Consider the following 23,444-nt stretch of genomic DNA (forward strand, 5'->3'; position numbering starts at 1 on the left):
TTCCTCATGTATTTCCCCTTATATTTCTGACCTTGCCCTGAACCTTTTGCCCCCTTCCCCTCTCTTTGGGGGAAGTTAACAAGGAAGCTGCCCTGGCTCTGAAAAGGCAATCAGCAATCATAAAAGAACTCTTATCTTGAAACATGTTTGCATGGAAAATAGAGCAGAGAATCCTTTTTGACATCGGACTTGGGTGTTGTGGTTCAGCAGCAGCAACAGCATGATGGGCATGAGAGTACAGAGCACCAGCATGATGGGAATGAGAGGACAGATGTGGACTTTCAGTTTTCTCATGTAGCTAGAGACAGAACTAGAGACAGGCCGCTGTTTTCACAAGAATGGAATTTAGCTGATAAGACACTGGGTGGGAAACAAGGTCACGCTGCCCAGGTGTTAAGAAAGAGTTCACGACTTGCAGCCAAGTGTTGAGCTCATCTGTTGGTGGGAAAATTGCTCGTTAGCTGCTTGTTTGATGCTTGATGTTTTGATGTTTAACGTATAAGTAACCTGCCTTGGAAGTGATCCTGTGTCAGTTCCAACGTTGCAAAAATGGCTCGCTTTGGCTCCGGCTCTGGGGCTTGGGGCTTGGGAAAAGCCTGCTTCATGTAACCTCATGCTATTTCCTGGACCTTACTCTGCTTCTTTGCTTCAAGTCTCCTGCTTTGACCTAAAGGGATTTTATTGGATTTTTACCTTGTACTACTGATCTTTTTACTGCTTATACTCTGATTGTTTGGAAAACCTCACAATAAACTTTCTACCTCTCAAGTTTGGCTGGTTTGTCAGAGACAGCAAGGTGAATCTTAGCCTGAGATACAACATTGGGCCATTAAATTGGATTTTCACTTGGCAAACTTCTAATCACATAACAATGGGGTCGAGACAACCCTCGAAAAGTCTCTTTCCCCCAACCCCGTTTTTTCTTTCAAACCTCTCCATAACGGACATCCACCCCAGCCTCCTCTTTGTGTCATATCTGATTGCGACAGGAAAACCCGGATTAAGTAATCATTACTTATCGGAGACCCATCTAAAGACAATAAAGTTAGTTTCTTTAGAAGGCCAATTCTGGACTCAAGAAGCCCCAGGACATTGGAATTCCATAATCCACTCAAGAAAGCATTGTTTCTTTTTGTCCCGCCTCCCTTCCTTCTGATTCGCCAGAGCACGGAGGCGGCAGGAGCTTTCTGATAGGTTCCTGCTCGCCGCAGGAGCTCTGTGATTGGCTCTGGCGCGGGGAGGGCGGCTGAGCCTCCTCCCAGCTGTTATCACGCCAGCCAATCACCATCGTGCCGGGAGGAGGGCGGGGAGTAGGAATTTTGAAACTCACAAGCCTGTATTTCCTTTAAAAATGTCTTTGTTTTCTGTAACCACATGCTCTGCTTGGCGAATGATTGCGGCATTGCATCCTTTTCAGCTGAATCGCTAATAAAAACATCTTGGTGGCGCTTCTTCAATTTTGGTGAGATTTCTTCTGGATTTTTAGGGAAATAAAATTGCTGAAAATCAGGCTTCTCTTGGCTTGCCAAAGTAGCAATCCCTCTTTGGTGGGGTCTCAGGGTCTCTCCTCCTGGGGTAGACCCTCCTCAAGTTCCTATCGATTTCAGGACCATGAACTAGCCCTCAGCTTAAAAAGTTTGGACACCCCTGGGCCAGAGCTTTCTAAACTGTGTGTTGGGACACACTAGTGTGTTACCTGTAGTCTACAGGTGTGTTGCATGGAAATTATTATTATTATTATTATTATTATTATTATTAACTTTATTTGTACCCCGCTAGCATTTCCCGAAGGACTCGATGCGGCTTACACTGGCCGAAGTCTCAAAACACAATACAATAGAAAACATAACACAACAATAAACAAAGCAAATCAAAACAATTAAGCAAAATAACCACAATGATAATACATCAATACATCAAGACACTATTAAAACTGGTTCGGCCGGCGCAATGGGGTACAGGGTTAAAAGTGCTGGGAAAAGCTCCTTTGCACTCCTCGATCAAAACACTGTTTAAAAACCTCCAGAGAAAGGGACTCCACTGGGAGAGACCCTCAAAGGGCATCTAGTCCAACCCCCTTCAGCCAGGAAGGAAAAACACAATCCAAGCCTTCCCAACAGACAGCCATACAGTTCAAAAACTATCCTGAGAAGTACATTCCACTGAAAGATACCCCTGATAGGCTGTTAGGAATTGTGGGAGTTGTAGTCCAAAACACCTGGAGGGCCAAAGAATACGGTATGACAGCCATGGCTTAATGTTATGGAATCATGGGAGTTATAGTTTAACAAGACCTTTCACCTTCTCTGCCAAGGAGTGTTGGTGCCTCACAAAACTACAACTCACAGGATTCTGTAGCACTGAGCTGTGGCAGTGAAATCTTAATTCATTACACAGTGTAGATGCACCCACAATGTGCTGCATATTTACGCATCCTTTCTAGCCTAGCATTCTGTTCACAAATTAGTTGTTATATTAATGTATATCCCACTTTCCCTTTAGTTTGAGACTCCAAGCAGCTTACAACATATCATTAAATGTGCTGAAAAGTTAAAAACATAAATCATGTAGCTTCCCAGGATCTCACACATTCCGGGAGATATAGTTTCTCTTCCAAAGGAGGCTGGGGCTTCACCAAATCCCAGGACGCCAGAGCAACTAAAGTGGTGCCAAACTACACCCATCCCACAGTGTAGAAGTTCCCCAGAAGAAATTCCCTCCCCCTGCCTAATATTTCCAGTCAATGATTCCCAAACCTTGCTCTTCCAGGCTTTTGGGACTACAACTCCCAGAAGCTCCAGACAGCTGGTCCAGGGGCCAAGAATTCTGAGAGCTGAAGTGCAAAATTTCCAGAAGACCAACGGTGTCAAGCCAGTCCTTGAAGCGGAACCCCAGATGTTGCGACCTTTTGTTTCCATCTGGGCCCAACAACGTGCCGGACCCGAGCCGCTCGCTGATTGGCCGGCAGGGGGAGCGCGCGAGGCTCGAACGTTTTTCTGATTGGTCGGAGAAGGAATAGGCCGGTGTGCAAGCCCTCTAGCGGTCCCCCACTGAAAGCGAGAAGCCGCTGCCATGGCGAGCGTCCACGAGAGCCTCTACTTCAACCCCATGATGACCAACGGCGTGGTGCACGCCAACGTCTTCGGCATCAAGGACTGGGTCACCCCTTACAAGATGGCGCTGATGGTGCTGATCGAGGAGCTGAGCCAGGCCGGGCCTCACCTCAGCCTGCTCGAGAGGCGGCGCCTCAACCGGCTCCTGCTGCCCTTGTTGCAGGTTTCCTGTTCTTATTATTTTCTCGGGGGGGGGGGGGGGGAGGGGAGGGGAGGGGGTAACAGGCTGGCCTCGGAGACCATCCAAACGTCAGAATGATCTCAGTTCGGTATCGCTTTCACCGCCCTGGCTATGGAATATTGGGATTATTAGTTTGCTGTGACGATTGCACTATGGATTGGATGCATTTTCACCCCAGGCTCCTTATTATGGAATCCTGCGAGTTGTAATTTGGAAGGAAGGGAGGGAGGGGAAAGGAGGGAAGTAAGGAAGAGGAAAGGGGGAGGGAGGGAAGGCAGGAAGGATGGGGAGAGGCAGAAGATTATTTATTTATTTACTATATTTATAGCCCGCCTTTCTCAGCTTTACAGCAACTCAAGGCGGGTTACAGGTTGGCACAATTCGATGCCATACATCCATAAAAGTGCAATTAAAAACCATCAACATAACAATATAAAAAGATATATAAAAACCATTAAAATCTAATCACCGGTGTCATCTTGTTAAAAGCGTTTCCAGTGACATCGTGTAGCCATTCCATGTTCATCAATGCGTAGTTCCATATTATCTATTCCGCTGCATTCTCAAATGCTTGCTCAAAAAGGCAAGTTTTAACCTTTTTTCAGAAAGTCAGGAAGGAGGGGGATGATCTAATATCCCTGGGGAGGGAGTTCCATAGCTGGGGAGGGGGGCACCACCAAGAAGGCCCTGTCTCATACCCACCAATCATGCTTGCGAGGCAGATGGGATTGAGAGCAGGGCCTCCCCAGACGATCTTACGCTCATAGATGGTTCATAGGAAGAGATACTTTCAGACAGGTAAGCTGGGTCGGAACCATTTAGGGCTTTATAGGCCAAAACCAGCACTTTGAATTGTGCTCAGTAGCAAACTGGCAGCCAGTGGAGCTGATGCAACAGAGGAGTAGTGTGCTCCCTGAGCGCCGCTCCCATTAGTAACCTGGATGCCGCCCGTTGGACCAGTAGAAGGAAAGAAGGAAGGGGAAAGGAGGGAGGGAAGGCAGGAAGGAAGGGGAGAGGGGGAAAGAAGGAAGGAAGGGGAAAGGAAGGAGGGAGGGAAATAAGGTGAGGCACCAGCCCTCTTTGGCTGACCAGGAACAAGATCTTGTCAAACTGTTGTTATTCATTCGTTCAGTCGTCTCCGACTCTTCGTGACCTCATGGACCAGCCCACGCCAGAGCTCCCTGTCGGCCGTTACCACCCCCAGCTCCCTCAAGGTCAGTCCAGTCACTTCAAGGATGCCATCCATCCATCTTGCCCTTGGTCGGCCCCTCTTCCTTTTGCCTTCCACTTTCCCCAGCATAATTGTCTTCTCTAGGGTTTCCTGTCTCCTCATGATGTGGCCAAAGTACTTCAACTTTGTCTCTAGTATCTTTCCCTCCAGTGAGCAGTCAGGCTTTATTTCCTGGAGGATGGACTGGTTGGATCTTTTCGCAGTCCAAGGCACTCTCAGAACTTTCCTCCAACACCACAGCTCAAAAGCATCGATCTTCCTTCGCTCAGCCTTCCCTAAGGTCCAGTTCTCACATCCGTAGGTGACTACAGGGAATACCATGGCTTTGACTAGGCGGATCTTTGTTGCCAGTCTGATGTCTCTACTCTTCACTATTTTATCGAGACTGGACATTGCTCTCCTCCCAAGAAGTAAGCGTCTTCTGATTTCCTGGCCACAGTCTGCATCTGCAGTAATCTTTGCACCTAGAAATACAAAGTCTGTCACAGCCTCCACGGTTTCTCCCTCTATTTTCCAGTTGTCAATCATTCTTGTTGCCATAATCTTGGTTTTTTTGACGTTTAGCTGCAACCCGGCTTTTGCGCTTTCTTCTTTCACCTTGATTAGAAGGCTCCTCAGCTCCTCCTCGCTTTCGGCCATCAGAGTGGTGTCATCTGCATATCTGAGGTTGTTAATGTTTCTTCCAGCAATTTTCACCCCAGCTTTGCATTCATCCAGCCCCGCACATCGCATGATGTGTTCTGCATACAAGTTAAAAAGGTTGGGTGAGAGGATGCAGCCTTGTCATACGCCTTTCCCAATCTTGAACCAGTCTGTTGTTCCGTGGTCAGTTCTGACTGTTGCTACTTGGTCCTTGTACAGATTCCTCAGGAGAGAGACAAGGTGGCTTGGTATCCCCATACCACCAAGAACTTGCCACAATTTATTATGATCCACACAGTCAAAGGCTTTAGAATAGTCAATGAAGCAGAAGTAGATGTTTTTCTGAAACTCCCTGCCTTTCTCCATTATCCAGCGGATATTGGCAATCTGGTCTCTCGTTCCTCTGCCTTTTCTAAACCCAGCTTGAACATCTGGCAACTCTCGCTCCATGTATTGCTGGAGTCTTCCTTGCAGGATCTTGAGCATTACCTTACTGGCATGAGAAATAAGGGCCACTGTACGGAAGTTGGAGCAGTCCTTCGCATTTCCCTTTTTTGGTATGGGGATATAAGTTGATTTTTTCCAGTCTGATGGCCATTCTTGTGTTTTCCATATTTGCTGGCAAATGGCATGCATCACCTTGACAGCATCATCTTTTAAGATTTTAAACAGTTCAGCTGGGATCCCGTCGTCTCCTGCTGCCTTGTTGTTAGCAATGCTTCTTAAGGCCCATTCAACCTCACTCCTCAGGATGTCTGGTTCTAATTCATTCACCACACCATCATAACTATCCTCAATATTATTATCCTTCCTATACAGATCTTCTGTATAGTCTCGCCACCTTCTCTTGATCTCTTCAGCTTCTGTTAGGTCCCTGCCATCTTTGTTTCTTATCATACCAATTTTTGCCTGAAATTTACCTCCAATGTTTCTAATTTTCTGGAAGAGGTCTCTTGTCCTTCCTATTCTGTTGTCTTCTTCCACTTCCATGCATTGCTTATTTAAAAATAGTTCCTTGTCTCTTCTGGCTAACCTCTGGAATTGCGCATTTAACTGGGCATATCTCCCCTTACTATCACTGTTTCCTTTTGCTTTCCTCCTTTCTTGGGCTACTTCCAGTGTCTCAGCAGACAACCATTTTGCCTTCTTGGTTTTCTTTTTCTTTGGAACGTACTTTGTTGCCGTCTCCTGAACAATGTTGCGGACTTCTGTCCATAGTTCTTCTGGGACTCTGTTTACTAAATCTAGTCCTTCAAATCTGTTCTTCACTTCCACTGTATATTCGCTAGGAATGTTAGTGAGATCATATCTAACTGGTCTGTGTATTTTCCCTGATCTCTTTAGTTTTATTTTAAATTGGGCAATAAGAAGTTCGTGATCTGAGCTACAGTCAGCCCCAGGTCTTGTTTTCACCGACTGGATGGATGTCCGCCACCTTTGGCTGCAAAGGATGTAGTCAATCTGATTTCGGTGCTGACCATCTGGTGAAGTCCATGTGTAAAGCCGTCTTTTAGGTTGTTGGAAGAGAGTGTTTGTTATACACAGCGAGTTTTCCTGGCAAAATTCTATCAGCCTGCGTCCCGCTTCATTTTGTTCTCCCAGCCCATGCTTGCCTGTGATCCCAGTTGTCATTTGACTTCCCACCTTGGCATTCCAGTCTCCTGTAATGAAAATAATGTCTCTTTTTGGTGTATTATCCAGTAGGTCCTGCAGATCCTCATAGAACTGATCTACTTCTGCTTCTTCAGCAGCTGTGGTTGGGGCATATATTTGGATCACTGTGATGTTGAAAGGCTTTCCTTGCACTCGAATTGAGATCATTCTGTCATTTTTTGGGTTGTATCCAAGCACCGCTTTAGCGAATTTCTTATTAATTATGAAGGCTACTCCATTTCTTCGATGTTCCTCTTGTCCGCAGTAGTAGATCTGGTGGTCATCTGATGTGAAGTGGCCCATTCCAGTCCACTTCAGTTCGCTGACCCCCAGAATGTCTATCTTTAGTCTTGACATCTCACCAATAACAACATCCAATTTGCCCTGGCTCATAGATCTTACATTCCAGGTTCCTATGGTGTGTTGATCTTTAGAGCATCGGATTCGTCGTTCACCTCCAGTACCGTCGGCCGCTAGCCTTCCTTTCGGCTTTGAGCTAGCTGCGTCATCACCTCTGGGGCTAGTTGAACTTATCCTCTGCTCCTCCCCAGTAGCATTTTGGCCATCTTCCGACCTGGGAGTCCCATCTTCCAATGGCATATCGACATATCTCTGGTTGTACTGGTCCATTTAGTTTTCTTGGCAAGGATACTGGAGTGGTTTGCCATTGCCTTCCCCAGGGATCACGCTTGGTCTGACCTCTCTGCCACGACCGTCCCGTCTTGGGTGGCCCTTCACGGTTTCGCTCATGACATCATTGAGGTGCTCAAGCTCCAGCGCCCCGACAAGGCGGTGATCCTTTGCTGGAGCTTGTCAAACTACAACTCATATAATTCCATAGCCTTCAGTTGGGGTCAAGCTGCATGAATCCAACAACCTAGATTAATTAATTAATTAATTAATTAGACCATTTCTACCCCGCTCTTCTCACCCCCATTGCATAACAATTAAACAGTGATATTAATTAAAATTACATAGTCACATAGAACAAATCACATAATCACAGGTCATAAAGCCATGGTCTCATAGGGTCATTGATACTGCCAAATGCATACCTCCTGAACTGCCATGCCTCAGTGCTATGGAGCCCTAGGATTTGTAGTTTGGTAAGGCACCAGCATTCTGGGACAGTCAAAGCTGAAGGCCTTGTACAGTTCCAACTCCCAGGATTCCATAGCATGGAGCCATGGCAGGTTAAGTGGGGTCAAATCAATTCTACAATGTAGATGCACCCTAAGTCTACTTCCTCCAGGTATCTGAGGAAGTAGACCACCATATTTCTTTGAGTATAAGACACACACTCATTTCAGTACACTAAGGAAAAAAGCCACACACAAACACACACACACACAATATACATATACTAGCATAGGTACCCGGTGATGCCCATGTTAGGTGTTTTTTAATGTTGTTTATTAGAGATAGTCATTGACTGGTGTTGGATGTTATGAATGGTCCCATTGGAAATAGACATGGCTGTCTGGGTGTAGGATACCCACAGTTCTCTGGATGTGGATGGGCTACAACTCTCATCATCCTCTGTCAATCCTTTCAAACCCTTCCAGCATTTTCAGTTGGATAATGAAGGGATAATGTGTCCCAAGCTTGATCCAGAACCATTAAGCCATGTAGGAGCCTTTATGGTGCAAACCAACATACATACTTTGACTTTTATATTTATACTAGTTTAGGTACCCTGTGTTGCCTGGCTTTGTATTTTGTAATGATCTTTATTAGTAAAAACAATTGCTAGTGTTATGATTGTAGGGATGTTTTTCCTACCAGACTGAAACACAAGGCAGTACTTTCCCTGTCCCTCAGGTAGTGAGCACATCTAGCTGATTTAGGTCTCCATGGCAACCTTTCAGCGGCCTCTTGGGGTAATATCTAGCTCTTTCCCATGACCCTCCAGTGACCTCTTGGGGGTAACAGCTGGCTGTTTACCACAACTCTCTAGTGGCCTCTTGGGGTAACAGCTGGCTCTTTCCTGCACATTTTTAAGTTGTCAATCATGTTGCTTTTTACGTGACTTGTCCTATGGGTTTTTTAAGGTATTCCACTGTCACTTCACTTAATTAAATAAGCAAACTGATGTACCAGACTGTAACGCAAAGCAGTCATTTCTCTATCTCTCAGGTACTGACCACACCCTGGGGATGTAGGTCTCCATGGCAACCCTCTAGTTGCTCTTCTGCTGTCTTGCATTGGATTCTGGCTGGCTGCAACGCCTATCAGCCCTAGATTTCCCCAGGATTCAACTCCCATCAGCCATAGATCTGGCCGACTGCAACTCGAAACTGTCCTCCTAACTGGTCAGACAGCTCAGCCTTCTTCTTGGGCTGCAACTTCCATCATCCCCAGCCTGCCTAGGAAAGGAGTAAGGGAGATGCACTGTGGGAAGTAGTCTGTGCCATCTGGCTGGCTTGGAAGAGAGCTGTGCCTTTCGTCATTGGTAGGGTTCACAATACTCTTTGGATATGGGTGAACTACAACTCCCATCATCTTCTACCATTCCCCCTAAGCCTACCAGTATTTTATGGTGGGTCATGAAGGTTTTTTTTTTTTTACTACGGTTGGTTCAGATCCATCGTTGGTGGGATTCACGTGGCTGTCCGGATGTGGGTGGATTACAATGCCCATCATCCTGTGGCAACCCCCCCCCCCCCGACCACCTGTATTTTAAGTTGAGTAATCATCGATCTGTGTACCATGTTTGGTCCTATGGTTCTATGAGTGTTCAGCGTAGCCTTATTTCCTACTGCTTGCAAGCTTCCAAACTATATTCAAGGGTAATAATGCTGTAATAATTTCCTTTGGGTGTGTTTGGTGCATTTGTTATGGACGTATTGTTTCTTTCTTTGCTTCCGCTTCTTTTAGGGGCCTGATATGACGCTCACTCGATTAATTAAAGCGGTTGAAGAATGCTGCCCTCAAATAGCAAGTTCTGTTCACATAAGGTAGGTTTGTCTATATCATTTCATCACACTTGCATCATCTCTGTTCTGTTTTAAAACTAATGTTTTTTTCCATTGAATTTAATTGAAGCTTAAAGGATATAGCCAGGAGGATTGTTAGGTATATATAGCATTTTAAAATCAGAAGGAAGTAGCTAACAAATTTCAAATGGAACAATGTGACTACTTAAGATCTGGATAAAACAGGTTTTTGTGTGTGTCAGGAGTGACTTGAGAAGCTTCTGGTGTGAGATAAAAAGGATGTTGCCCAGGGGATGCCTGGATGTTTTGATGTTTCATCTTCCTTGTGGGAGGCTTCTCTCATGTCCCCACATGGGGAGCTAATGCTGACAGAGGGAGCTCATCCACGCTCTCCCCGGATTCGAACCTCCGACCTGTCGGTCTTCAGTCTTCCTGGCACCAGGGTTTAGCAAACTGTGTCACTGGGGCTATATTAAATAGCTGCTGTATGGAGTTTCATATTCTGTTTTCTCCTCTGGATTTCTGGTTTTTCTGAAGAAGTAGAACTGGGATGTAGCAAGTAACAAATTGATAAGCTTTTATTCTTTTAGAAATAAGGACGTAAGAAAGCTACATTTGAAAAATAATATATCTAGTATCCTCTGGTGTGTCAAGTAACATTTTTCTAGTTACTTCACAGCATTATCTTTGAAGGTTTTTTTTAATAGGCTGAAGGGTTTTGGTAAGTAACAAAGTATCTAGCGATTCAATGAGTAACACAAGGAGTAACCTTCTGGGCATAATGTTCCTTAACAAAAAGTATGCCTTTCCTCCTTTCCTGGTATAAGAGTGTTGGTCTCTCCTAATAGTTTTAAGAGGACTGGGTTGCTGGTTAATCACCAGCAGCAATAGATCTCATCAATCAAAAGGTTGGCAGTTCGAAGCTGGATTGGGGTGAGCACCCAACCTTCAGCCCAGCTAAGCAGTTTGAAAACAGCTGTGAAATGTGAGTAGAGAAATTAGGCACCACTTAAGTGGGGAGCTTTTTTACGGCACCATAAAAAGGAAGTACCAGAAAATGCTGGTGATCAAATAAAGGAGGAAGTCTGTGATCAAGGGCTGTTCCTCATAGAGCAGTGGTTCTCGACCTTCCTAATGCTGCAACTCCTTAATACAGTTCCTCATGTTGTGGTGACCCACAATCATAAAATTATATTCGTTGCTAATTCATAACTGTAATTTTGCTACTGTTATGAACCGTAATGTAAATATCTGATATGCAGGATGTATTGTCATTGTTACAAATTGAATGTAATGTGACTTCAGGCAAAAGCTGGCTTTTGGAATTCTTGGGCCAAAACCATCAGGGTTTTCTTGGCCAGATTGTGTTGTCACCATTGCCTTCCTCTGAGGCCAAGAGAGAGAGATAGGGGAGAAGAGAAAGAGGGGGAAAGAGAAAAGAAAGGGAAGGAGAAGGAGAGGCGGCATAAGGGAGGGAGAGAAGGAAGGAGAGAGGGTCATAAGAGAAAGAGAAAAAAAAACAGAAAGAAGGAGAGAGATAGAAAAGGAGAAGGGAGGGAGAGAGAAAGAAAAAGGAGGAGAGGAAGAGAGAGAAACCGAGGGATGAATAGAAAAAAGGGAAAGAGAGAAGGAGAGGAGGAAAGGGAGGGTGAAAGAAAGAAAGAGAATAAGGGATGGATAGAAAGAAAGGGGCCAGAACTAGCCAGGAGGGGGGCGCAGAGGTGTCTGATTCCTGCTCATCAGTGAGAAGCGGTACTGCCTTTGGGAGCATGAAGGGCCCTCTGTCACCACCCCTTTCTCCTTCTACTTCGGTGGCAGTGTTGCAGGTGGGGAAGCTGGATAAGTAAAGCGTCAGCCTGCTGGAGCTGTGGAAGAAGAAACAGGCAGAGCTGTGGGCAGATGGGCTTAGCCTGCTCTCGCTGGGCCGCAGCCTCTCCCTTCTTCAGGCAGCCCTGAGTTTCTTGGCAGCAGCACCCAGCGCACCGGTAGAGTCAAGCGAACAAGCAAGCTCTCCTTTCCTTCTTCTCCTTTCCTCGTCAAACTTTACCAGATGGGGTCTCCTTGGTGGAAGAGTCTCTGCCTTTTTGTCCTGCTGGGCTTGGCCTTCTCTGTCCCCTTCCTCCTACTACTGAAGAGGGGGAGGAAGTGGAGAGAGAAGAGGAAGGGGTCTGGAAGCCCCGGGAGAAGAGGGAGCCCATGTGCACGCCCCGCGCCAAGGCACCCACGTGCCACTTGAGACATAGAAAAGGACCGAGAAGACCAAGCCCAGCAGAACCAAAAGGCAACGCTTCTTCCATTGAGGAGACCCCATCCAGTAAAGTTTGATGAGGAAAGAAGGAGAAGAAGATTATTCAACTGGACTCCACAAAAAGGGAAATCAGCCTGTAAATGTTTGAGTTTTATACCTTTCTTATATACCTTGAGTCATGTAAAGAGTTCTCAGATGAAAAGGGCTCACAAGTGGAAAAAGTTTAAGAAGCCCTAAGCAACGCTGCTCACGTTGGACTCCAAATGGAGCCTGTTAGCATGATTTTCCTCCCCCTTATTTGAGAAGGCCTTCTGGGTAGAGTCTGATGGTGGGAATCAGGTCGTCCTCCAGATATTTCTGAACTGCAGTTCTCATTAGCTCTAGCCTGCCTAGCTAAAGGTGGAGATAGTGGTAGCTGCTGTGTAATGACCTCTGGAATAACATTTTTTTTGCATTAGGTAGATAGTTCAACTTGGAAAAAAATTCTTGCTTCCTTCATGCACAGGATAAAGCTGATGGCAAGTGGGGAACTGAAAGACATGGAGGAATTCTTCGATGAGCTTTCGGAGGCGTTTAGTGGGACGGAACCTGAAGTTCACAAGACAAGTGTTGTGGGTACTGTATCATTTCTGATATAAGCATCCAAAACAACCCTTACAATTGGAGAAGCTTCCAAGTACCGAGGGCTCTCATCTACATTGCCCATTTAATGCAATTTCAAACCAATATTGAAGAAAGTGGTTTTACTGTGCCAAGGATTATGTAGGAAATCCTGGAACCAGTTTGAGGTCCGGATGGTGATGACACAAGCCATAGAGCACTGAGACTCATTAAGGGCTTCCTTTTGTTCACTTTTGTGGGAGTGTGTTGTCTGGGTGTCACAGTTGGAAGCTATCTTTGAATTACATTAATGGTCGGTTTAGATGGGGCCGTAGATACATACAGGATACCAAGTTATTTCTGAATGACTGCTGGGCAGGAATGAACTGATTTCACTTTGCTTCAGCCAGGCAGTAGGAGACAAATCTCCATGAATTGCCAAAAATGTCCCATGTAACTTATTATGGTAGTTGTCAGTAATCACTTTTTAAATTTCTAGGCAGTTGCCTTTTCCGAGCACATGCACATTATGTTGTTAGGCTCAACTTGAATATAGCTGAACAAGGTTTCTTGTAGCTGGAAGTGGGACCCAGTGATGCTTGGGTTAGGGATTCTGTAATTCTAGTTATCAGACGTAGTCTTTGTTTGTTGGGTTGCTGTGAGTTTTCTGGGCTGTCTGGCCATGGTGGTCCAGGATAGACTACTGCAATGCACTCTACATGGGGTTGCCTTTGAAGACTGTTCAGAAGCTTCAAATAGTCCAACAAGAGGCAGCCAGGTTAATAACTTGGGCAGCATACAGGGAGCATGCAACTTCCATGTTAAGTCATCTCCACTGGCTGCCTGTTTGCTACCGGGCACAATTCAAAGTGCTGACTTTGACTTATAAAGCCCTAAATGGCCCTGGCCCAGTTTACCTATTTGAATGCATCTTCCTTTATGAACCACCGCAAAGACTAAGATCTTCTAGGGAGGCCCTGCTCTTGGTCCTGCCACCATCACAGGTGCATTTAGCGGGGACGAGAAACAGGGCATTCTCAGTGATTGCCCCAGCTATGGAATTCCCTTCCTGGCGACATTAGATCAGCCCTCTCCCTTCTGTCCTTCAGAAAGATGGTAAAGACCTGGCTGTGGGACCAAGCATTTGGAACAGTGCAATGATGCAATAATAGAGAACCCACTCCACTGACCGAAGCCAGCATGGTGGCTTGAGATGGTTTTAAACAGCTGATTTTAAAGTAGAGATGATTGATTTTAATTATACTTATTTTATGTCCTGGCATGGAATGTTTGCTGTTTGTATGTTGTGCTCCGTCCGGGGTGAGAAGGGCGGAATATAAATGTTTCAAATAAATAAAGAAATAAATGTTCCAGAAGCATTCTCTCCTGATGTTTCGCTGACATCTGTGGCAGGCATCCTCAGAGGTTGTGAGCTCTGTTGGAAACTGGGCAAGTGGGTTTTATATATCTGTGGAATGTCCAGGGTGGGAGAAAGAACTCTTGTCTGTTTGAGGCAAGCGTGAATGTTGCCATTGGCCACCTTGATTAGTATTGAATAGCCCTGCAGCTTCAAAGCCTGGCTGCTCCTGCCTAGGGGAATCCTTTGTTGAGATGTGTTAGCTGGCCCTGAATGTTTCTGTCTGGAATTCCCCTGTTTTCTGAGTGTTGTTGTTTATTTACTATCCTGATTTTAGTTTTTAAAATACCGGTAGCCAGGTTTTGTTCATTTTCACTGTTTCCTCATTTCTGTTGAAATTGTTCACATACTTGTGGATTTCAGTGGCTTCTCTGCATAGTCTGACATGGTGACTGTTAGAGTGGTCCAGCATTTCTGTGTTCTCCAATAATATGCTGTGTCCAGCTTGGTTCATCAGGTGTTCTCCTATGGCTTAAAACTCTAAAATCAGTACAGTATGTATCTATATTTTATTATATTTATATAATAATATAAATATAATACAATGTAATTATATAGTATAACAATAGAATACAACAAATAAGTATATTCGCATCATGTAGAACAGCTCCCTGTAGTGGTGAAAGGGGCAATTGCAAACCGGGGACTGGCTCAGAATTCAAAATGATTGACAGATTAGAGAGCTGATTGGCCAAAAGTAGCAAAAGGGACAAATGTAAGATACTTCACTTAGGCAGAAAAAAATGAAATGCAAAAATACAGAATGGGTGACACCTGGCTCAACAACTGAGTCACATGTGAAAAAGACCTTGGAGTCTTCGTGGACAACAAGCTGAACATGAGACAACAATGAGATGCAGCAGCAAAAAAAGCCAATGGGATTCTGGGCTGCATCAGAAGGAGTCTAGTATCTAGATCAAGGGAAGTCACTCTATTCTGCCATGCTTATACCTTTTTACCTGGAATAATACTGTGTCCAATTCTGGGTACCACAATTTAAAAGAGATATTAACAAGCTGGGATGTGTCCAGAAGAGGGAGACTAAAAGGATCAAATGTCCAGAGACCATGAATCCCTCTGAGGAGCATCTTAAAGAGCTGGGTCTGTTTAGCCCTCAGAAGAGGAGACATGATAGCCATGTATAAATAATAGAATCATAGAGTTTGAGGAGACCTTGTAGGCCATCCAGTCCAACCCCATTCTGCCAGAAAATAGGAAAATCGCATGGCCATCCAGCCTCTGTTTAAAAGCCTCTAAAGAAGAAGCCTCCACCACACTCCAGGGCAGAGTGTTCCACTGCTGAACAGCTCTCACAGACAGGAAGTTCTTCCTCATGTTCAGGTGGAATCTCCATTCTTTCCTGTAGTTTGAATCCATTGCTCCATTTCGTCCTTGTCTCCAGGGCAGCAAAAAACAAGCTTACTCCCTCCTTCCTATGACTTCCCCGCACATATTTATACATGGCCATCAAATATGTGAAAGGATATCACGAGGAAGAGAAAGCATGCTTATTTTCTGCTGCCCTGGAAACGAAGACTCAGTGGAGCCATGGGTTCAAATTACAGGGAAGGAGATTCCACCAGAACATTAGGAAGAACTTCCTATGCCATTCAACGGTGGAACTCTCTGCCTCAGAGTCCAGTGGAAGCTTCTATCTTGGAGGCTGGATGGCCATCTTTCAGGGGTGCTTTGATTGTGCTTTTCCTGCATGGCAGGGGTTGGACTAGATGGCGCATGTGGTCTCTTCCAACTCTATTATTCTATGATTCTATGAATGGATGATTAGGACAATCTGATGCCCTCTCAACTGCTCTAAGCTAACTACAGGAGGAATGGGCAAACTGTCTAACTTGGGGGATGCATGGCGGGCTGTAGTGAGGTGGGTGGTCCGGGATGGTGAGGGTACTCCCCCAGTCCCCTCCCTGCCCTTTCCTCCCTTTCCTCTTCTTTTTTGGAAGCAGAAAGTGAAGGAAAGACCAAAAGGCTTAGCCTTGGTCAGGATGAGATGGTGGATGGGAGACAAAAAGTGTATTTATTAGACCCATATTGCCTACTTCTGATCTAGAATCCTAGAGTTGGAAGAGACCCCCAAGGGCCATCTAGTCCAATCCCCTGCCATGCAGGGAGGCACAATCAAATCACTCCCAATAGACAGCCTCTGTGGAAAAGCCTCCAGAGAAGGAGACTCCACCACACTCCGAGGCAGCCTATGCCACTCTTCAGGAAGTTCTTCCTAATCTTTTCAATAGAATCTCTTTCCCTGCCATTTGAACCCATTGCTCCCTGGTGCCCTGGCCTCTAAAGCTCAGAAAATCATTTTCCCTTCCCCTCCTCCTCAATGGGGCACCCTTTGAAATCTTGAAACATGGTTCCCATGTTCCCTTTCTACCTTCTCTTCTCCCAGCTAAACATTCCCTAGAGGAAAGGAGGAAGGAAAAAAGAGAAGGAAGAGAGGAAAAAGGAAGAGAAGGGTGAAAGAGTAGAAGGGAATGGAGGGAGGAAAGAGAGAAGGAAGGAAAATATTAAAGGGAAGGAAGGAAAAAAGGGAGAGAGGGGACGAGGGAGGAAAGAGGGAAAGAAGGAAGGACGAAAGGGCGGAAGAAAAGTAAGAAGGGAAGGAGAAAGATGGAGGTAACAAAGGGAGGGAAGGAGGAAGGAAAGAAGGATAGGACAGTGGGAGAGAGGAGGGCTTAAGAAAAAAAGCTCAAGGGGCCACATCCGACCCCCTGACCTGGGTTTGCCCATTCCTGCTCTATAGATATATATTGGTGTCAATAAAACCCTTGCTCTACTCACACAGGCCTCTTTCTGCGCCACATGATCCTGGCCTACAACAAGCTCTCCTTCAGCCAAGTGTACAAGCTTTACACAGCGCTCCAGCAGTACTTCCAAAGCGACGAGAAGAAAAACAGGCAGGAGGAGACGGAGATGGAGCTAACCCACTGCGAGGAACTGGATGGCAAAATGGAGAAGGAAGAATTTGACGAGCCTCTCAGGTGCTCTAATGGTTTCTTCGTGAAATGCCTTACTCTCGTTTCGCTTGATCAGAGATGGGTGTGTTGGAAGCCTTTGTTAGTAGCCTCTTCCCTATTTGACACATAAAAGAATAGCTGGAATCTGCTTAGTGACTTAGGCATGCATGTGTTCTCTTTCCAAAGTATATTTTTCTCCAGTGTGCAGTTGGTATATTAATTTCAAGGCCAGAGAAATGTGGTTGTATGTGGAGTACCTTATATTTTCTACTTACACTTTTAATCATATTATTTACAGTTGATATCATCTGGTGCATATTCACACAAAAAGGACATCACATAGTCATCTTCTTGAATATTGATGTTGGCAATTAGACATATATAAAGCATAAATTTACAGTTCTTGTAGCTGCACCTTATACTTTTATACATCCTTTTTAATTGACTACCCAATGTCACACTTTAGGATAACTAAATATATACTCGAAAACGTAACTATTTGCTTTGTTTTATATGACGCTATTGCTCAGTATTGCCCGAGTTATTTGAAAAAGTCAATATTTTAATTGTACAAAATGCACAAGTTTGCGGGTGAACTACAACTCACGTCATGCTAGGTTAACCTGGAGAAATTCCATCAGTACTTAAAGTTTGTTATGTTGGACAAGTTTGCTATAGATATATCATCAATGAGGTTCAGTGTGCTCTCTGGCTGTAGGTTAAACTATAGCTCCCACTATATTGGGTCAGTAGTCCCTTGAAACCTCTCCAGTAGGTTGAGTTAGTCATGGGGGTTCTGTGTGCCAAGTTTGGTCCAGGTCCATCAGTGGATGTTACAATTTCTCTGGTTGTGGGTGAACTACAACTCCCAGAAAGGAAGGTCAGTCCTCTCCCCCCCCCCCCCCCCAAATCCCTCCAGTAATCACATTTCGGCATATCAGGTGTTTGTGCCAAGTTTGGTCCAGATCCACCAGTGTTTGGGTTCATATGTGCTCTGGATGTAGGTGAACTACAACTCCCCAAATCAAGGTGAATTTTCCCCAAAGACCTCCAGTATTATTTGCTGGTCATGGGGGCTCTGTGTGCCAAGTTTGGTCCAATTCCATCTTTGGTGGAGTTCAGAGTGCTCATTGATTGCAGGTGAACTATTAATCCCAGTGCCTACAGGTCCAAAATGCGTAGGTCAATTCTCCTCAAAACCCACCAGTATTCAATTTTGGGCATTTCAGGTATGCATGCCAAGTTTGGTCCAGATCCATCATTGTTTGGGTTCATAGTGCGCTCTGGATGTAGGAGAACTACAACTGCTAAAAATCTCTCTAAAAACCTCTAGTATATTTGGTTGGTCTGCCAAGTTTTTTTTTATTTTTTAAATTTATTTCTTCATACAGATAACAAAACAATACAATATGAACTTTAGCCATCTAAAAGATAACATAAAAAATGTTTACAATCTTTATGGCTGGGATACAAGTTCCAGTTGTGACTCCCTTTACTGTATATCTTAATTAATTACCCATTTAAACCCCCCATATCACCCACCCCCACCCTCTGGTGGGGTGCCAAGTTAGTTCCAGGTCTATCATTGATGGAGTTCAGAGTGTAGGTCTTAGATTGCAGGTGAACTATACATCCCAGGGCCTACAACTCCTATGAATCATGGTGAATTCTCCCCAAACCTCTCCAGTATGTTCAGTTGCTGATCAATTCCTCTGTTTGCTGTGTGCCATAGAAAAGAATAGGGAGGGGTTATGGGAGAGGCAGTGGGCAGGATCATACAAATACCACACCAATGGAGAGAGTCAGAAACACTGGGATGTCTGTGGTGAAGGAAAACCAGAAAATCTGGGATGGAATTGTCCCCGTATGAAAGCCTTCACTTGGGTGGTGGGCAGGATTGTGTTTGTGGAGGACATTGGCAGGGCTCTTGGACATGTTCATGGTTCTCACAATAACCTGCAATGTCACTGGAGGGAGCGCCTTTGGTGTTTCCTGAGTAGTGGGAGCAAGAGCTGTTTGTGGAGGCAGGAGCTTGTCTGGGTAAGTGGGCACCCCAGCTACACACTCATATATTTTCACTTTTATTATGTGTATAGATATATACTGTCGTTTAAAAATGATTTTAAAGTTTATAGGTTTTGTTGGGTCTTGTGTTTTGTTTCAAGGGAGGAAGAAATCTCTTGCAATGGGCCACTCTCCCAGAAACAAGCAGAATACTTTCTGTCCCAGCAGGTATGTCAGTTATGGATCTCCCTTGATAGAGATGCTTAATATTATCTATGGTGGCTGTTCTTTTTCACTGAGAGTAGTGTTGTAATTGATTTTTATGGATAAATGCTTTTCAAATGTTTGTACATCATGTTCTCTTAGAGATTCTATTTTAGTTTGCACTAGCATAAATACATGATATTACCTGGGCATCAGAGCACCCGCTCTGATGCAGAGTTGTGTTGTCAAAGGCTTTCATGTCTGCAATCACTGAGTTGTTTTAAGTTTTTTGGGATTTATGGCCATGTTTCATACAGCCTGAAAAACATGGCCATACAGCTCGAAAAACTTACAGCAAACCAGATGCAGAGTTGTTTGTTCTGCTCTACAGTCACACAAAGTGGAGGATTCTTCTAGGTGGTGTCATTTTGCCAGGTTGTCCTTTGATCTGCTCACTCCACTTCTAAGTCTGTTCATGGATTTCCACATTGCCCATTCTTGGTTTGCTCCTGGAGGAAGACCCTCGTGGGGAGCCACCCAGTTGAAACTGCCTGATTTTTCTGCCCACAGGGATATTCTTGCTGTTGCTGGAGGAACATTAAGAGGAGTGGTGGTTCTCATGAAACTTGATATTTAGGGTGGGAACAGTGTTTGAGTTCTTGGCCTTCCCAGATAACTCTCAATTTCCTATTGGCTCCATGAACCCTAGGTGGAAAGCACACATTTGTGTCTTGACAGGGTTAAGCTTCAGGTAGCTATCTTTCTAGTGGCTTCCTCCCTCCATTCCCCAAACTCTCTTCCTTTTCCTTCCCTTCCCTTCTTTTTCTCTTTCTTCCTTTCTTTCCGCAGACCCGCCCCTTTCTCCCTTCTCTAGCTTCTGAGAGAGCCTATCTTGCAATGTCTCCATGTGACTTTCTCCATCGTTTCTCTCTTCCCCTCATACATACATATATCCATCACCTTTCTTTCACCAGGCCACTTCACCTGGCAACAGCCAATCCAGAGATGGCACAAAGTGCCACTTCACCTGGCAACAACATTGGTTGGTACAACTAGACATACATACAAACATACATTGACTTTATATGTATAGATTGCAAGCTAATTTGAGCCCCGTTTAGGAGAAAAGCAGGACATAAATAAATAGGTCTCAGCGTACACCCCTAGGAGCAGTGCCACTCCAAACAAAGACTGTTTTTCACGGTGTTGTCGAAGGCTTTCATGGCAGGAATCACTGGGTTGCTGAGAGTTGTTTTTCTTTTTCTGTCTTGGGTGATGGTTGGAGTTTTTATGTAGGTATCTATCTGTGTGTACAGGTTTTCTTCTCTCCACTTCCTACATGACAGGTTTTGGTAGTTGGGAAGAATCTGGGAAGCCACATCCTGGCCTTTGGGTTTCCTTGCATTCCCTTCAGATCGCTCGCAAGAAAGCGGCATTAAAGTGGCATTCTTCTCTCAATCCCTTAAGCCATCTTTTCAGCACTCCTAATCAAATTAGCCAGCGCCTCTCCCTTTTGAGCATAGCATTACAAAGCTTGGGCTCAATCTCTCCATGGTAATTTGTACACAGGCGGTTGCTTGCCGTTCTCCCGAGGCAGGAGGTTTCTGTTGCTGTGGTGATAATAACATTATTAAGTCGTTTATTACAAAAAAATAATAACCCTGCAGATTCACGTTTCTTTTTTTCCTGTTTGCTCGAATGATGGTTGTTTTTCTTCTTTTTGAAAATAATTCCAGGCATATTTGTTGAAAAATGATGAGACAAAAGTGCTGTCTCCAGCCTCTTTGCAGAAGGAGCTGAACAACTTGCTAAAATTTAACCCAGATTTTTCAGAAGCGGTAAGTTTGATTTGACCACTCTCCCCCCCCCCCCCCCGCTCCCCAGTCTGATACTGTGGGTCATGCCTCTGTCTCTCATTGGCCAAGATGCCGTGAGGTCATGGAAAGGCAGAGCAGGCAGAAGGCCTGCCATTGGTCGAGGGGCTCTAATCCTAAAGAGAGACATAGCTGTCTTGGTTCAGGGGTGTCAAACTCATTTTCATCGAGGGCCACCTCAACCTTATAGTCGCTTCAAAGGGCCATTGAATCCATAGACAATGAAACCAAGAATACAGAGGGCCAACTATGTTTTTTTAATTTATAGTAGTCACTGGTCTTTAGTTTTTACTCAGCTTGGGTCCCCAGATGTCATTGAATGGCAACTCCCATCACTTTTCATGATCTGCCAGGTGGACTGTGGATAATGGGAACTGCAACCCAGTGGCCCTTGTGCCGCTGAGACTGGGGAAAGGCGAAAGGACATTTTAAAATAAAACATCATCTCTGTAAGCCCTGTATCTCAATCCAAACCCCACTCTCTGAGGATGTTGACAAGATCCTTGGAGAGGCGAGAACGACCATACGCATCCTGGACCGCTGCCCATCCCGGCTGATAAAGGAAGCCAGCGGGTTCGGCAGAGTGAGTGAAGGGGGTGCTTAATGCCTCCTTGCAAGAAGGCAAGATTCCAGCAGGCCTAAAGGGGGCCATCATCAAACCACTGTTGAAAAAACCATCACTGGACCCCACTCAATTGAACAACTTTTGGCCAGTTTCCAATCTCCCCTATTTGGACAGAGTCTTGGAATGTGTGGTGACCTCGCAACTCCAGATGTTCTTGGAAGAAACTGCTTTTCTAGTTCTGTTGCAGCCTGGCTTTAGGCCCGGACATGGAACTGAAACAGCCTTGATCTCCTTAGTGGATTATTATTATTATTATTATTATTATTATTACTTAGAACTTTTATATACCGGTTTTCTCACCTCCAATGAGGGACTCAGGCTGGTGTACAATAAGGGGGTCATACACAATAGTTTAAAAACATCACATCAATAATACACTAATATAAACACATTAAAGTACTATCATATAATTATATAAAGCCAAGTCGTTAGCATAAAAATCACTATTCATCCCCATCTGTCTGTGCGGTCAAAAGCCATTGGATGATCTGTGTAAGGGGCTTGACAGGGGAGTGTGTCTCTGTTGTTTCTCTTAGACCTCTCAGTGGCTTTCAGTACCGTAGACCACAGTATCCTTCTGGGACGCCTCGCGGGAATGAGGCTCAGGGGCACTGTTTTGCAGTGGCTCCAGTTCTTCTTGGAAGGTCGTTCTCAGAAGATGTTGCTGGGGGACACCTGTTCGGCCCCGCAACCATTGACTTGAGGGGTCCCGCAGGGCTCATGCTGTCTCCTGTGTTGTTTATCATCTACATAAAGCCGCGGGTGGAGATCATCCAGAGTTTTGGAGTCTACTGCCATCTGTATTCAGATGACGTCCAACTCTCTCAGACCTTTCCACCTACTACTAAGGAGGTTGTCCAGGTCTGAACTGGTGATTGGTAGCTGTGATGGTCTGGATGTGGGCAAACAAATTGTAATTGAATCCAGACAAGATGGAGGTACACCTGATCAGTTGCAAGGCCAAACAGGGTATAGGGTTACAGCCTGTGCTGGATTGGGTTACACTCCCCCTGAAGACACAGGTTTGCAGCTTAGGAGTTCTCCTGGACTCATTGCTGAGCCTGGAATCCCAGGTTTCGGTGGTTGCCAAGGGAGCTTTTGCAGAATTAAAACTTGTTAGCCAGTTGTGCCTGTACTTTGGGAAGTCAGATTTGGCCATGATGGTCCACACTTTCATTTCATCTGGGATAGACTACTATGTGGGGTTGCCTTTGACGATTGTTTGGAAGTCCAGTGGGCAGCAGCCAGGTTCCTTACTGGGGCAACATACAAGGAGCATAGAACCTCCCTGTTACATCAGCTCCACTGGTTGCCAGTCTGCTATGGAGCACAATTCAAAGTGCTGGTCCTGGCCTATAAAACCTTAAATGGTTCTGATCCAACTTACCTGTTCGAACGCATCTCTTATGAGCCAACAAGAGCTTTAAAATCTGCTGGGAAGGCCCTGCTCTTGGTTCCACCCCCTTGCAAGTGCGATTGGTGGGGACGAAAGACAGGGCTTTCCCAGTGGTGGCCCCTCGGTTGTGGAACTCCCTCCCCAGTGACATCAGGCAGGCCCCATCTCTTCTGGTTTTCAGAAAAAAGCCAAAAACCTGGCTCTGTACACAAGTGTTTCAAGAATAACTTATATGGATTCTGACAGTCTGAGTAAGGATTATGAGCAAGGATTATGGATGAACTGAATTTTGTACTGTATATGTTTTAGTCTTCTTATTGTTCTATGTGTTTTATTTGCTTCACCATT

At 45.0% G+C, this 23,444-nt stretch overlaps 1 protein-coding gene across 1 annotated transcript in view; it reads left to right on the forward strand.

Annotated features, from left to right (window-relative positions):
- The first annotated feature begins 2,990 nt into the window (after positions 1–2,990).
- The window catches only part of ANAPC5 (anaphase promoting complex subunit 5), a 38,465-nt gene continuing 18,011 nt past the window's right edge, over positions 2,991–23,444 (forward strand). The window contains exons 1-6 of the mRNA XM_060785957.2: positions 2,991–3,276; positions 9,698–9,777; positions 12,510–12,619; positions 16,822–17,017; positions 19,159–19,225; positions 20,938–21,039. Of these exons, the coding sequence (XP_060641940.1) occupies positions 3,073–3,276; positions 9,698–9,777; positions 12,510–12,619; positions 16,822–17,017; positions 19,159–19,225; positions 20,938–21,039 (759 nt within the window). The 5' untranslated portion in view covers positions 2,991–3,072. The remainder of the gene's footprint in view (positions 3,277–9,697; positions 9,778–12,509; positions 12,620–16,821; positions 17,018–19,158; positions 19,226–20,937; positions 21,040–23,444) is intronic.

The sequence above is a fragment of the Anolis sagrei genome, chromosome X (assembly GCF_037176765.1).
Source record: "Anolis sagrei isolate rAnoSag1 chromosome X, rAnoSag1.mat, whole genome shotgun sequence".
NCBI lineage: Eukaryota > Metazoa > Chordata > Lepidosauria > Squamata > Dactyloidae > Anolis > Anolis sagrei.